Source organism: Bombus huntii, chromosome 15, assembly GCF_024542735.1.
Source record: "Bombus huntii isolate Logan2020A chromosome 15, iyBomHunt1.1, whole genome shotgun sequence".
Classification (NCBI taxonomy): domain Eukaryota; kingdom Metazoa; phylum Arthropoda; class Insecta; order Hymenoptera; family Apidae; genus Bombus; species Bombus huntii.
The window spans coordinates 9,052,383-9,068,837 of NC_066252.1; the positions used below are offsets into that span (position 1 = coordinate 9,052,383).

General features: G+C 41.7%; 1 protein-coding gene across 2 annotated transcripts in view; it reads left to right on the forward strand.

Moving 5' to 3' along the window:
* LOC126873945 (S phase cyclin A-associated protein in the endoplasmic reticulum) overlaps positions 1-16,172 on the forward strand; it is a 32,550-nt gene extending 16,378 nt beyond the window's left edge. For both annotated transcript variants that reach the window (XM_050635349.1, XM_050635348.1), the window contains exons 12-15: positions 5,744-6,167; positions 7,260-7,451; positions 10,722-10,895; positions 11,119-16,172. In XM_050635349.1, the coding sequence (XP_050491306.1) occupies positions 5,744-6,167; positions 7,260-7,451; positions 10,722-10,895; positions 11,119-11,199 (871 nt within the window). In that variant the 3' untranslated portion in view covers positions 11,200-16,172. The remainder of the gene's footprint in view (positions 1-5,743; positions 6,168-7,259; positions 7,452-10,721; positions 10,896-11,118) is intronic.
* The last annotated feature ends 283 nt before the right edge of the window (positions 16,173-16,455 follow it).

Here is a 16,455-nt window from a genome sequence, read left to right on the forward strand (position 1 = left end):
ATACGATCCTGACGAATTTATCGATATCTGTTCTATTAGGGAAGCGTCGTCGTGTCTCCAAAGTTCGATTCTTTGCAAATCAAATGTTCTTTCAAACAGCGGTTATCTCGATTATGCAGATATACATACAACGAAATATCGTTCTTCCCTGTTGCTCGTACAGTTCTGTATTAACCATTTTGTTACTTACGTGAAATTTATCTTTGGTAACAGGCATAGATAGATGTTTCGATATACCGTTGTTGTTGTGTCGATACTGTTTCAGTATTTGGAGAGGTCGGTGATGCAGCACTTTATAAATAACAGATCGAAAAACCGTTTCTATTTTCTCATCGTCAAACCGATTTACGCTGCAAAGTTAACAGTCTTGTAATCACCGACAGCGTCGATAATTTGCTTTAATCTTACTGGAAATACGCTAACATCGACTTCATTAATGACCAATAAATCGCTTTAGCTCGTTCCCAAGAATATCGTTCTACGTACAGGTATAAACCCTGCATAGAAAATACTCCATTTCTTATTTATAGTTAACGTATTTTTGGATTTTTAATATTTCAACAAAGCAGGGAAATTAGCTTCCAGTTAAAGATATCTCAAATTACTCGTTAAATACAGTTTCAGTTAATTTCATTTTGTACGATTTCTTCCATACTCCTTTTTCAGCGTTCGCAAATGGACTATGCGAAGCTTTTAGCAAGGGGATCATATTTTGTCGAAATAAAAAATATAAGCGTGGTAGAAAAACGAATCAAAGCTGAGAAAGAGAGAGAGAGAGAGAGAGAGATTCGTCGTTTTTGTTTCAAACAGAGAAACGATTAGATTCTTGCGTTCTCCCGAGAAAAGACAGAAATCGATATAAAAAGAAATGTTGTTGCGTATCGTTCGATCGTGCGCGAGCTGACAAATTACTTCGTGTCTTGAATTAATCGAATAATTAAATAACAAACAGGCGAAAATCTCGAGCACGACGAAGATGTTCCGCGATAACAGTCAACGACAGTAATGACAACAGTAATGGGAACTGCGGGATTCAGGCGCTATTTGATCAGGTTGGTTAGGGTCGTGAATAGAAATAAGCGGCACGGCTGTTTCTGTTCCCATTCTACTCAGCGCCAAATTTCACTGCTCTCTCTATTATCCTTTCATAATGCTCCTTGTTGACAGAGACAGCTTTAAACGGCGCGAGAAAATGCGCACGGTGATTTCGTTCGCGTAACATTCTCAACGTTTCACTTCTTGCATCAGCTAGGTTTGTTCTACGATACTACAAACGCCAGTTGATGTTACCGCGTTCATCGAACGATGTTCGCTCGATATTGTAAAATTTCTAACAATATTTGCGTAAGATAACGGGAAACGCAAATGCCGTGCAGTTTCTACAAATATCGCATATTCGTCTAAATAAAATCTACCCGTATTTGGTAATAAATACATTTCATTTAAACGTACTTGTACATTCAGAGTTAAGTATTTTCAGGTTTATTCAGATTTTTATATCGCATAAATGATAAAATTATTCTTGGAACAATTTGAATAAACATTGATGGAAAAGTATCGAGCAATCAGCGACGATGCATTTGAAGCACCCTATAGATTCGCATCCTTCTGACTGCGAGGCGAGCCGTGGCAGGACTCGATTGTGTGTATAGAGTAGCAGGATTCACCTCATCCCTCGGGCTACCGAAATCCCGGCGTGAATGCATTACGCGTCAACGAACTCGGAGTAGCAATATCCTGAGTTGCTGGATGTTAGAGTACGAGGATTATAATACATTACCAATTCGACGAACGCCTCGGCCATTTGACCTTGTTTCAGACTTTATTTCGCGTGTCTGTCTTGTACATTGGATTTCAACGGTTTTATAGGTGCACGGATGCGTAACAAAATGTGATTTTTATTAAACCATCGTCCTTTTCCAAACCAACGAGACGTGACCCATCGAATTAAATTCGCTATTGCAAGGATTAGTGTCGTTAATTTTACCAAGACGTGGATCGTACTGTGCGAACCATTTTTTTTTTTTTAAATAAACGAGCTTCGACGATGCGATAATATTTTGTCGCGAATTTTTCCAAATATATGTAAAATATACGTATACGTAGCTACGTGTACCTACGTAGTATGTATTACATAGATGATCGTTGATACTAGAGAAGGCGAGGGGTGAAAAGGGGATGCTGAAGTTCGGTAGCTGGAGACACTTGTCAACGGCAGGCAGGGGGTCGGTTTCAGGGGTAGATCTAGACGACGACTTTGTAAATATTGTAACAAGTGTGCCGTCGTTGCCACACGTGGCATTGATGTGCTTGGTTAATCGATTGGTCCATCGAAAATTTTCTGTTTTAATCGTGGAAATATTTCTGCGTATCCTGATATCGTATAATTGTAATTTGCAAGCGTACTGATAAATTATTTATTTTCATTTTATTTTCATATGCCGATGTCAAATATCAAACCGATTGTATTTTGACTAATTGTTTATTCGTTGATCCTCTTAGCCATCATTAATCTCGCACACGTTTGATTTATAATTTATTTCAATATCGTGAAATTCTCACCTTGCTTCGTACAAGCGTGTACAACGCGTAGATACGATGTAGAGACGATGGAGAATGATTCAGACGTCAATGAAAAATACGGCCATTCTTCGTCGTTCCTCTGTTGATTTTCTCATCTCGTCGATACACAGTTGTCGTTTTCACACTTTCGCCATTTCGTTGAGCAAACATGGTCCATTGTGGATGCGCTGAATGATACTTCTGCCAGGCACATTTGCCGCCTGTAGAAAAGGACTTTGTTCAAGTGGATTCTTGCAAACAATCGAACCACAATCTGACGAACGATGCAAGTACCGTGACGAATATTAAAAAAAGATAGTTCTCTTCTCATCGAATTTTCCAATCTTCGCTTCCTCGTCCTATGTAATCCGGAAGTACGTTAAAATATTCCAGACAAAATATATATAGAAATCTTCGCGTACTCCTGCAAGCAAATTAGGCTATGGTCAAAGCAGTTCTATGCAGTTTCAAGTTCAATGCATGTAGATATACGCTTGATACACAGACGCAAGCTACCTGTCGCGTAAAGCCACGAAGTGCGGCGCGAAACGTCATCGTCCGCAAGCTCATCGAACTGATACCTATTCGTTCGACCGTGACGATTATCGGGAAAGTAGCGTCACGCATGTTTCTTCGTGAATATGTAAATTAATTTGTCCTATTAGCCAGCTCGGGGTGCTTGGTCGTGCTTAAACATGCGCTCGCGTTGCACCACGAAATTACGTAAGCTGGTGCATCGGAGGCGAGCACCAGTCCGTCTAAGGATATGCACCCTTGTGCTCTTGCTATGAAATAATCATATGGTTAGCTAATGGCAGCGCTGGGGTAGCGATTGCTCGGCTGCTGCGGCCTCCATAAGGCGCTTGGGGAGAATAATAAATAAATTCAATGTATTTGCTCGAACCCCTCCGCAAACATTCAATGATAGATCGGAATCTTAAGGGAGGGGGAGCGATGATGCATGGGCCGGGCCCTCGTAATGGTCAGACGTGCGTGAAGATCGCAAGATCGGATCTTTCCGTGCTTCTTGCGAATTGTCTGGCTATCGCGTAACTGGGCTACGCAATTGCGATCCACAGATGGCCGATTTTCATTCGTAATCGTTCGTAGCATAGTTTATGGAGTGACACCTCTTTCGTGTAATCGGATCATCCACGGTCAACTTTAATTTTCGAGATGCGTCGGTAGACTTGGCTCGTTCTTCGCCTAACGATTCGACTAATAAATCTCGTAATCGTCGGTGAATCGACGGATTGTAAATCGTAGAGTTCTGTGGTACAAGCAGTTTATACAATTTTACGATTTACAAATAATGTATTGTTCATTTTCCAGAGAAGTCATCCTTATCGGTAGTCAGATTTTGCGGTATCGTTTACGTTGCGGTGCAATCATCAAGGAGGCTACGAGGAAAGTAAATTAAATAGCAAAATGTATGGGTCATAGGATAATGGTCTTGTTGGTCGGTTCTATCGACTTTGCGGAATGCCAAGCAGCACGAATCGGAGGCGGATCAACCCGCCCGAGCAGAATTATTACATCCTGCAGCAAGGACACGGTCCCCTTACCGACTATCATTCGTGTTATTATAGGTTAAGAGGGTGTAGCTACGATTCGAGCGATTCTAATCCATGCGCGCATCTCGCTGCATTTTATTAGCGTATTTACCGAATCCCTCGAAGTGCCGTCGAAAGTATCGGTATTATCGGCTGTTCGTGTTCGTCCATTACGCTCGTCGCTTCTATCATCGGAATGACGGAGCTTAAGCGCCTTTGCTTTTATACGTATCGATGAATTATGCAACAACAATGTGAATCAGTGTTGGTCCCAGCGTCCTACTGCCCGGTACTTTTCCACCCGCTTTATTAATATCGTTATATTTCGAAAACAAGCGAAACTTATTCCCGGTATTTGCCGATGTACACGTTCCCGGTTAACGAGATAGAAGGACAGAATTTCCACACGTTTCATACTGAAATTTATCAACGCGTATTGACAACGAGGTGTCGTCGTCGTCCTGACGCCTTTTCAAAACGCCCTCCTTCGTAGCCTCGTAGCTCTCAGGTCCACGCACATTCCATTCTTAGGTTTCTCGGTTAAGCGTCGCTTTAAACGGACGTATCTTCAATCGTGTGTAATTAATAGGTAGCCTAACCCCCGGAACAAGCCGAATCGTGACATATCAATCGAGCAACTACGGCGGCAGGACCGTTTCATTATCGAGTCTGGAGCAAGGGTTGCTCTTTCTCTCGAAAAGTCCCCGTGGCATAAAGAACGGGAGTCCGCGGAAGTGTGCGTGTCGAGTTCAGTGGCGTCGGATTAGCTTGCAGCTAGTTATGATTAGAGGAGACAGTTGGCCCTCCACCGGACTACTTCATATTCGAATGCTGATCGGCGGCAGGCGAGCGTAGCCCAAGCATGTCGGTGTTTCGGTGGAAAGGGGGCGGCGATAATACGCACTGACAGCCGCGCACCCTCGACAACCCGGTCGCTGGGGGGTCACGAGTGAAAGGAAGGGCGGATGGGTGCCGTACGAGAAAAGAAAAACATATACAACAACCCGATAGAATGAGCATCGCATGCGCCGACGCTTGTTCCCTCTTCTGCCGGCTTGTGCGCGCAGAATTACCCACTGATGTTATAATCCTCTCGTGTTACGCCATCGCACATGCTGTCCTGTAAGCAATACATTGTTTTTTTTCTTCTGTCTCTCTACCGAACGCGCCTCTTTTTGCCTGTTACGTCCCCCCGCGACGGTTTATGACGCCAAATCTATCGGAACCCATATGCACACTTTGCCGCCGTGAACGAGAGACACGGTGTCGCCTGTTCCGTTGTATACCGATCGGTGTACACTGCGACAAGTCTTTGTCGAATCGAGACAACCGGAATTAACGAACGATCGACGTAACGATAGCGTTGCCTCGGTGCGAATGAACGTCGCCAAAGAATCGAGCACATCGACGACGAGTGACCAACGCGAGGTGACAGCTGTACTCGCAGCTTTGTTTTAAAATCGTCAGTCGAGAGTTTAAAGTCTCATTCACCGACGCTTTGTATCGCCCATATATCGTTGCGTTTTATTACGATAAGACGAGTCATGATTTATGCTTACTTTACACGTGGCTCAAGCTACTACAAATAGCAGAGTTGGTAACAATGTTAAACGTTATCGGTGTTTCAGGTACTTGGTAGCAGGTGGATTGGTAGACCGAGTGTTTCGTCACAGTCGAGCTCTGATCGAAACCGACTTTTTCGTGGACCAGGACCACGAATCGCCAGTCTTGTCGTCGTCGTACGATCTACTTTATCGCATCTGTTGCCATTTAAAGAAATCAACGGATCAAGATGTGGGGAATATTCACGAGGGCAACAACAACGTCGAGCAGACCAACGTCGAGTCGCACCTTCTCTCGACGCTGGCCTCGGCCGAAGCTGCGGGCGCGATCGGTGCACTTTACGCTGCAGTTGCACTCACACCGCAAAATCAGAAAGGATCCTCTCCGACCCCTAATCAGATTACGGTATCCCAGCCTATGAGGATTCTGATCGTTCGCAGCCTTAGGCTACTTAAATCGATCGCAGGGCTGAACATTCAGAAATTACAGGTAGGTGTACCTCGACGTATCTTTTAACCTGTTACTGTATGTTTTGTCCTTTCGAGTATTTTCAGTAGCATAAAATTTGTGCAGGTAAAATTCGCTTTAACAACGTAGACTCGAAAGAAACATCGATCGAAAGTGGTTCATCAAATACGTACGAAAAGCCTGTCTATTTGTTTTAAAAGGGAACGATGAAAAGTATCGTGCGAGTGTTAACAAGCGAGGAAAGTTTAACTTTATCCGTTTCCCTGACCAATAGGATACGACGTTTAATTAATTAACCACCGTTTGATGTAGGGGAAAAGACAAAGGATCCGCAATTAACTCCTTCGCTTTGTCTCACGTATCAACTGTAACCTTTATTTTAACTGCACTCTTTATCTTATACCAACTGCAAACTTTGAAAATGTAGTTTCATCCTATCGATCAAACGGCGTTAATCTATCGTTTCGATTAGCGTTGATCTAAGTCTCGAGAAAGTGAAATTTTCCATGGCTGCAGAGATTAACGAAATTTTATGCGGAAAGTAAACTCGGATCGTTGTTCTCTCCATCACCGTAGTATCCTCTTTATTAGATCGAGTACCGCAGAAAGTGCAATAGAGATATTATATGTATATATCGCGTGTCGTAGGGGTTCGCCTGTCAAGATAGAAAGGTCTCCCGTGTAGTCTGCAATGGTCGAACCACGAATTGAATCGAAAGCTCGCGCCCCCGTCCACAAAAACCATAAGGGCTATCCAGTGTCCCATTGGAGAGCCTGCTGAGTCTCATGGGGCACCGCCTCGATTATCCTTGTGGTCCACGCAGCCGGCGTTTGTCGAAAAACCAACGTTTATTATCTATTCTCTTTGACTTTCTGACAACCAAGTCTGGCTGTTCTTTAATCTCCGCGGGAGTCTGTCTCTTGTTGCGTTTCAAAGAGATCCGTCTCTTTGCGTAGAGGCGATGGTTTAAGAATATTTCCCGATACGTCCGACGTCTATCAATCGCCTAATCGCGCGATCGTTTTGGAACCAAGTTCCGTGAAAATTTTGAACAAATTCTCCCAGTTAGACTGCAGGCAATTTCTTTCAGAGCGCAAATCTTCTGATTTCAGAATCTCCTAGGAGCGGAAGGTACCAACCTGCAATGGCGACTGATAGCTAGTCATGTGATAACCCGATTATCACGAGATCCAATATCGCACAAGTCGGAAATTGGATCTGCGCAGAACACTAGTGGTACTTACATCCTGTCAGAACTGTTCCAGGTTCTGGGATATTTTGCAGTTAACAACCCGGAAAATCAGGTAAGCCTGCGCTCCGAAAGTGTTCTCCGAATTAAAGTCATTTCGCGCAATTTCCACGACGTACGTGTTTCTTAGCGTGTAACACTAGGCGAAATAAATTCTCCAAGCTCGTAAACACGTTGAACGTCTACCAACGAGCTCGTTGCAATCTCGAGCTCGATTCTGAGAAAGTTTCCAAGATCATCCGCGGAACCGCAACGATTCCGCCGCATCCCCGATCCGGGGCAGAAAGCAAAGCTGGTAACACGCATAAATCGTGTAACGAGACCGTCGTTGCCCCGGATGGTCCCCTCGCAATTCACCAGCCGAATCGGCCGGCAGTTAAAGGTTAAAAGCGTTTTTCCGCTAGTTTCCCCGTCCCATATCGGATGCACTTTCGGCAGGCAAGCGCAGACAAGCAGCGGACCTTCTTAAAAAAGGCGGCGAAAGACGAATGCGCGACGTCGTCGGTGCACTCAACGCTACACATCCCGATGCATCCAGCACGCGCTGGATTGATGCACCCTCCTTGCCGGCTCGGCGCGGCCCGGCGCGGCTCGGCGCTGCGCGGCTGCTCGGGGCTGACGTATGGAATGGAACCGAGTAAATATATCTTAACTGCATTCGGCCGTATATTGATGGGAGGTCCGCTGAGTGTGTTGTGTCTAACAGCTTCTTCCTTCTTCGTCGCGTGTTGCGGGCCGCATTTCACGCGAATGTACCGGGTGACTCGATCGCCCATTCCGCGAGTTGATGGATGATGGCTCGTCGTGGTCCGGTTGGTTTTCGTTCGTTGGCGCTCGCTACACTCGCCGTGGATCCCGGATAAATACTCCACGTGTCACCGATCGATATTTTCATCGATAAATCGCGGTACTGGGATTTACTGGCAGAGTGGCGAGACGTTTCCGCTTGTTCCATGTAAACGATATATTCTCCTCCTTCGTGCGTCGAATGGCGCGGATACCCAAGGAACGATGTTTCGTGAAAAATATAGATTTAATTCGTTACTCGACAGAGTTGTGTACGCGTGATATTTGTGGATCGTTTGGTAAAATAAAGAGTTGCTCGGAGATTTTACGAATACCCGTTGAGATGTTTACATTACAGACGCACTCTAACTACTTCGAACGAGATGCTTCTTCAATGGACTTCTAAGTTAAGACTACTCTTCTTCTTTTGATGCTCGATCGATCTATCCCCGAATTTAAAATCATCTCCTCGTTGAATACTCGATCGGATTTTCCTTTTAGAAACAACGTGTAGATTCGTGTTTGTTTTCATCTTTCCGTGCTACTTCTTAAACAGACTGCAGACTGCATTAACAGGGAACGCTCTGTATGAATGGAAAAAAGAATATATCACAACGTCCTAGGTTTCACAGGTTCCAGTTTCTTAGAATTCGAATTTCAAGATTCAGAATATAGATTTCGGGAAACAAACTTCATCGAGCATCTTCGATGTCGTAACTTTCAGCTTCCTCTGTGTTCGTGAAAACATGCTGTCATTTTGTCGCTGCATATCAGCTAATCGTCTTCTCTGAATTCCTCCCGAATATTCTTGTAGCCGGTACAATTTATTTCTGCCTGTTTCAGTAACTTTATTGCCAAGTTCGTGAGCAAACGACAAACACGCGCGCCTAACTTTCAAGACTAGTTCCGTACAGCTTTGTGAGTCTATAATTATTCGAACGGTTACGAATTTAAGGTAGGCTACTTTTCACTGTTACCACGAATATTTCCTAATACCTATGCTATTTCAAGTTACTTTAAATAATAATCTCGTCAAAGATATTGCTTTAAATATCCGATGGTTGTCTCTAAGATACGAAATTATACTCGACTCTGACAAAAGCAAAGGGTAGCTCTCGGTTAACGAGAATTCTATAGCAGGAAAAGCAGGTATCTCTAGATAGAGATTGCCGGTTGAACGTTTTTCCCTCGTATTCATCGAGATATTTCTAGTCACGGAACAGACTACACGTGGAAATATGTGGCGCCTTGGAGAACGTCGCGTCGCCACGTCCTTCCTTTCTGCGCGACTATCGAACCTCGTTTTTGAGATATCGGCCTCTCGGAAATCACCGAAGTATTCGATCCATGCTGAAGGATATCGAGAAGGAACGACTAGCTAAGATTAGACCCCATAGGTACAAAGCGCTTCTCGAGCATTTCGACGCGACAACCTTCGCCTATCGTCAGCCTAATTGTTCTGCTTAGAGGACTCCTTTCCCTCTATTTTTAGTCGCCCCTCGAGATATCAGGTAAAAATGCACCGCCGTCAAGAGCAGAGGAATTGGAAGGCTTGTGACTCGTACGAAGGCTTCTAACGAACCGTATAAACGACCGAGCACTTTCTTTGTATTAGGGCGAATTTTCCAGTCAAGCGTTCTGTACTTGTTATCCAAGCAGTTTGCTCACGGCCTTTTAAATACGATAAAAATACGTAGGATTCACGATCGTCGTAAATCTAGTTGGCGGTTTTATGCCGCGTAAAAATGATCTTTTAAAATAACGCACAAAATGGTACGCGGAGGAAAAAGGTTCACCATAGAGTAGCGCGTAATTTATCGGTGCAGTGTATCCTTCGCTTGACGTAATATAAAATTACAAAGCGATACACTCGTTGACAACTTATTTTTGACAAGTTTCAGCGGAAGCGATAATATATACGTAATAAAAAATACACGTAATAAAAATTGGCAAAATCATCGACGAACATTTTCCATCGAATCGCTTTGATCATCGTTCGTCGGTTTACCTTTGAAACGTCGTAAAACGGTGAGATCTTGAAAACGGATTATCAGCGCGTTCACCTGATCGAAATGCACACTTGGCGAATGGTCGGAGCATTACCAGAGGGTACGCGTGTAACGAGGGACGTAGGTGAGGAAATAAAAATTCGTAATGTGGGTACTTCCTGCAGGAGACTTTTTCACAGGTGCACAAACCTGTTCGAAGACACTCGTTGAACCGCAGATGTACGTCGCGACGTTCTCTTGTTCCTGGAACAAGAACTTGCCGTGTACCGACACCTGGATTATATAGGTGTGTTGTTTCCCACGATGTTTAAGGAAATTCATGATCTCGCGGCACATTCGGCCCGCCGTAACTGATCATCTTCGTTCTGTGTAACGACCGTGAACGTACCTGTTAGCTAGTAGCTTCATGTGGGTGTTTTGCAATGGAAAACCAATCGTACGGCGGACCCGTCTGTTTGAAAGAATCGATTTGGCTATTCTCGTAGTTAACCGTTTGTGAATTCGATCGTAACGTTTGAAATCTGTTGCAGTTGGTACTTCAATCGGTTGGAGCAGGACCAAGCGTTCTTCAGCAACTGTGTACTCTTCCATTTCCGTTCTACGGTGCTCCAGGATTGACGTCATATATTTTCCCGACACTCTTGGCAGCCACGCATCAAAATCCGGAGGCTACAGCAGTCCTGTCTTGCGAATTATCTTATCAGGTAAATCTCGTTTTCTTCAAAGAGACTTTTTACCGGTATCTCTCTTTTCAAATTATCGAAATTACCAAAATTTTATGAAATTTTAACTCAACTTGATACCTCTGATATTTTTCGTTTGACAAATTCTTAAGACGAGAACGATATTTTCAATCGCTAACGTTAAAAGACTGGATAAGCGAAAGAGAAAATTACAAACAAACCAAATGAACGTTCTATTTCACAGCTGCTGGAGGAGTACAGAAATTCGGACGATGGTAAGCTAAATCCGTTGGTCCGTTTGCTGAAGGACTCGGTTGATCCATAATCGTCCCGATTACGATTCGATTAGTTCGTTTAAGTTTCTTCAAGTATCTTCGTTACACGCGATGAACTTCGTGGACGTAGTTAACCGCAGGATCATCGTTTCTATTCCGTTCGAGGAAGGTTCGGGGAACAGTTTTGAGAAAATTGTCGTTACGTACGTCCATCGTTGAAAAGCTGTCTCGAGGCTGGTACTCGACATTGCAACGTATTTATACCGAATGCACGTGCTATTACATACACGGAGGGTAACTGTAAAAATTCGAATCGAATTGGCGAAGAGACTAGGAGGCTAAATTTTTACCACGATCCTGTCACTTTCAACAATCGACCAATCGAAGGGTTTGTTTTGCAGAAAGCGATAATTGCGAAGAAATGCATTTGAATGCATCTGTTTTTTTTTTTTTTTTTTTTTTTTATTCCTTTAAACGTCATTCGGGCGTTCAACTTTCAATCGCTATTGCGAAAATCAATAATGCTGCTAACGATCTTCGATTCGTGAGTTCTCCTCGACGTCATAAACGCTTATCTTTAACGCATAGCGTAGAATTCTCGAAACGTTTATGCAAATGGAAAATTTCGTACGATAAGCGTATATGCTTGTTATCGAAAGTCGTTGATGCATTGCACGCGTTCAAATCACTTCTATAATGTTTCTTTACTTTATGCTCGCGTCTGTGATAGTTTCTTCTGCTCGCATGCGTATTCTAATGAAATTCTAACGTTCGCGACGTGATATGCGGCACAAGCTACGAAGTTCAAAAATGAAAGGAAGAATCTTTGTTTTCTTAATTATTATAGTTTCATCGCATTGAAATTCCATTTCCGTGATTGTTATGTATCAAAGCTTGCCGATTATTTTAGCAGCGCTTTCAACATACAGCTTCGACGGTCTTCCTATTTTATATAGAAATAAATGAAATGTAAATAGCGACGAAAACGTTCGAAAATATGTGCTTTTCTACCTGCGTACGAATTATAATTTCTCTCTGTGTAATTTGCTGATCTCTAGATCGGTAAATGAAGTAGCAGATTTTTTCGTGATCGAGTCTTTGCTTCCTTTTTTGCGATCATTTCAGTTCTTCTAGTCGTTCAACAATGACACTCTCTAGTCTTAGGCTTTTTCCCTACGAACATCATTTACAACGTGATAGAATCATACTTTACACAGCTTTTCTGTTTGCGTTGTTAATCATCTTTTTCTTTGTATCCGTGTGACTTCATGTTACATCACACGACAAAAATGGTAAACGTTTATTTTTATAAATATTATTTTCTTCCTTCCCGTAACTTCTCGGTTGTTAGTTCTAAGATATTTATTTCGATTGTTTCTCGAGGCAAATCGTTTCTAAAATACCAAATGACGAACAAATTTCGTTAATATATTATTTTTGGATATTCGTTACGAATAGAAGTTCATTTGTTTCTGTACAAAAACTCTTCGGTTCCCTTTCAATTTCGTGATGGACGCACGTAAGCAAACAATTTTCATGCTTCAGACATCGTCGTTGATATTACCACTTTACTTGGTAAATATAATAATTGATATTAATTGTACAATCGTGAGTTAGAATTATCCGTTAAGAAAGTAAACTGATTATTTCTGATTTCGCTATTTCACCGTGTAATCGTTCGCTATTGCGTCGAAGATACAAAACTCGGCAAGTCCGTTTCGCTCGCAACGTTAACGAAGTGTAAGCTAGCGAAATACTCGTTGCCGTGTTTTCGCAAATTCTCTCCACCTGCCGCGAAATATTCGACGTTTCAAAAGAAAACTCGTCAACCTTTTCGTTTTCGTTGCGTCATCGTTGCAACGATTTCCGAACGGATATTCAACCGAAACATTTCACGGGACATTAAAACGATTAAAAACGTGCTTTCATTCCCGTGTTCCCAATTACAGTCGTTCATGCATTTTTAGTCAAACAGCGTAATTGCCGTTGAAAACTGCTAGAGAAAAAAAGAAAAAAAAAAAGGATCAGGTGGAAACGAGTTTAAAACGGACTTGCGTGTTTTTGAATCTAGTCCGGTCAGCGATTCGCAGGCTTTATAACCTTACGATCGTAATTATATTTGTACGTTTAGTACGTAGCGTATACTTGTTTCTCTCGTTTTCACGCGTGCCAATAATTCGTGCAAATGAACGTGTCTTTTGAACGGGCCTTTTAAACGTTTTTAGCTGTCGTGCAATGATCGAGCTACGACTCGTTAGAATTAGAATAACGTATCTCCGTGCGTATGTGAAACCACGTGAACCGTACCGAGTCGGTACAAATTTCTGCTCTTTTTACTCCGTAAAATGTGCCAAACACAGTAGTCGATCGAGCTAACGGCAAAAAATAAAAAAAGAAAAAAAGGAAGAAAGAGGGGGAGAGCAGGAAGAAGCTCGAGAGGCAAGAAAAAGACGTTTGAGAAACTGAAGATACATTCTTGGACATTAGTATTGTCATATATCGGCATCTTTGACACACTTTACATTGTAAAAATGCAGAAATTTCTGTGCTTTAAGGCGCACATCCTTTTTCCTGCTTCGTTTCGTTGAGATGAAGATTGTCACAGGAGTTATATGACGCAAGGATACGTGGCGATGGTTCTCAGTTTCGTTACGACTTTTTACCACGATAGTTTTCTCGCAACTCGGCCGCAACAAATAAACGAATAACAAAAAGACGATAAACAGATCGCGTTATAGCTAACTGAGAACCACCGGTTTAAAAAATTCGTAAAGTTTCTTTAGCAGAGAGAATTTTTAGGATAACATGTGCTCTCGCTTCGTTATTTAGTGGCAACCATACTTTTCGCGAGTCTCGCATAAACGCGTGTACGTATTTAATCAAGATTGATTATATATGATAAATGTTTATTTATAAGAAATCGAAGGTATATTTTAATTTAAGTATACCAGCAACGCATTCAGCGCTACACAATTTCCTTTTTTTTTATTTATCGTTGTTTATCTCTATTTACGCGTTTTACTTGCTGTCTTCTTTTGTTGTTTTTTTTTTTTTTTTTTTTGCTTCAACCATTACTCGTTTTCTTCTTTGTTTATACCTCGCTTCTTCTCTAGTACATTCTCTATTTCCAACGACAATTATTATTTCGAGAAAATTCAAATTTGAAGGAATAAGATGCGAAAACCTTTGATACTTCGTAAGACAACACGTACATTCCATTCCACTACGCATACGACCAAAAATTCATATCGAAATATCTAAAGTATCCGTGACTCGAGTCTATTATTTTAAAAGTTATCAATGAACGTTGTAATTTCTTTAGTTGCAATGAATAGAAGATCTTCCAAATATGGTACAGGATCCTGTTTCCCAGAAATACAGGAACGAGTCTGTTATTTATTAATGATGTTATTGCAGTCGTATTGTGACGCTGAATGGGTTGATATAAAATATTTATCTATATTACAAATGCAACGTGCTCTTCGAATAGATATTTATTTCACAACGATATGAATTTATCATAGTGCAATGTAAGATTATTTATTATCGAAAGGAGAAGGACGAAAGTGAGTACTTATAAAAAGGTACAGGTTTTCGTGGGTGCAGCGAACGCACTTGTGCAATGTCCTGCCAATGCAATTAATATTCAAGTATTATATATATATTATATATACTGTATACATATATTTAGCGAATATTTAACTCTGTATTAAAGAAGGCAAGGATCGCGTAGGTTAACGCTATGATGTAACTTTTGCGTAAAAGTTTTGTAGCTCAACGGCTAAATTGAAAAATCTTATTTACAAAAGAAAGCGTGGAAACACACACACACACAGTTGCCCCTATCTATTCTTCTTTTCATGTTTTCGTCGACTCTATTACGATTTATCGCGTTGATTTTTCAATCGACGGGAATCGGAAGTTTCGTTTCAACTTTCGATAAAGTTGATTTAATTTTCGTCATACAGGTAGATCCGAAGACGTTGTAATTCGTTTAAATATGTTTCGTTTAAAGCCAGATTATTGTAAGTCGTTACAGAAAGAGATAATTGAACCTTCCGCGATGTTGGACGTGAGAGGTTGAATTTTATAGAACGACAAAGTTTTATACGAAATTCGACGTATGTATAATAAATAATCCTGCAATAAATTTTACAAGCTTGAATAGCTAGAAATAGGACCACTTTTTGGTCGCCGTTTGTTCGAGGAAGGAATGAACGTGTTATTTGCGCCTGAAAAAAATCTCTTATAGAATTTATTTTGTATACGATCGACGATAAGATGAAGAAACATTTAAGGTACACTGCAAAATTATCGCCGATTAAATGGCGCTTATGCGACGATACGTGTACAAAATCAAGTTACATTGTAAAATATTTCTTCCTTTTTTTATCATTTCTCTTTGTCTTTTTAAATCGATACCGATGTTTCTACAATATAACAAACGCGTCAAGTATACCTCCTTACTTTGCCTATCTATAAGACGATCAAACGATCAAAACTGGTGAAACGTTTGTCGTTTTCAGTCTTAAATATCGTGTTCGTTCCTGTTGATCGATACGACGAGCGTTGAAAATCGTCGAGAAAGAAGAAGAAAAGTAAAACGAACGTTATTTTATCATCGCTGAAAACTAACGTCTAAGGGAAGATTATTCTAATCAGAGTACTCGCGTGCCGTTTATATTTTCGAAGTAATTTAGCTCGATCGTCCCACGTAATGATACTCTTTCTTGTAAGCAATCTATGTAAAACTATGGTTCGACGTTACGATACAAACTGAAAAGGAGAAAGCAGGAACAGATTGCGCGTAATACGAAGCGCGTACTTGGCCGACGCTGCGCGGCTGTACGAAAATTTCACGATCGATCGTTCGCGATTCCATGCCTGTTCACCTCGTTCGCCACGACGCGTTGCGATTAACTCGCTGATCGGTCGAAGAAACAGAGGTCGAACGTACGCTTTGTAAGATTCGCTAGAAGTAGGAACGAAATTGAAACTAATAAATTTCGACGAAGAAACTTTATCGTTTGTTCTTAAATAACCTCGTGCTTTCTCCCTTCCTTAGCAGCCACTAAATCCTCTAAACGAACATTTTGTCGCGTAACTTTTAAAGAGATACGTATTTCCTCGCGAGTGTATCCTTTAAAATAATCTTTCAATCGTTCCTTTGCCTTTTTACCCAAGCAATCATCTCGTTCTTTCTAACGAACGTTTCCAACAATTTTACAGCGAATGTTACGTCTCTCCTATAACGTTCTGTCCAGTCCAGATTACGATTACTCTGCCTGCGAGTTGAACGTTATCGG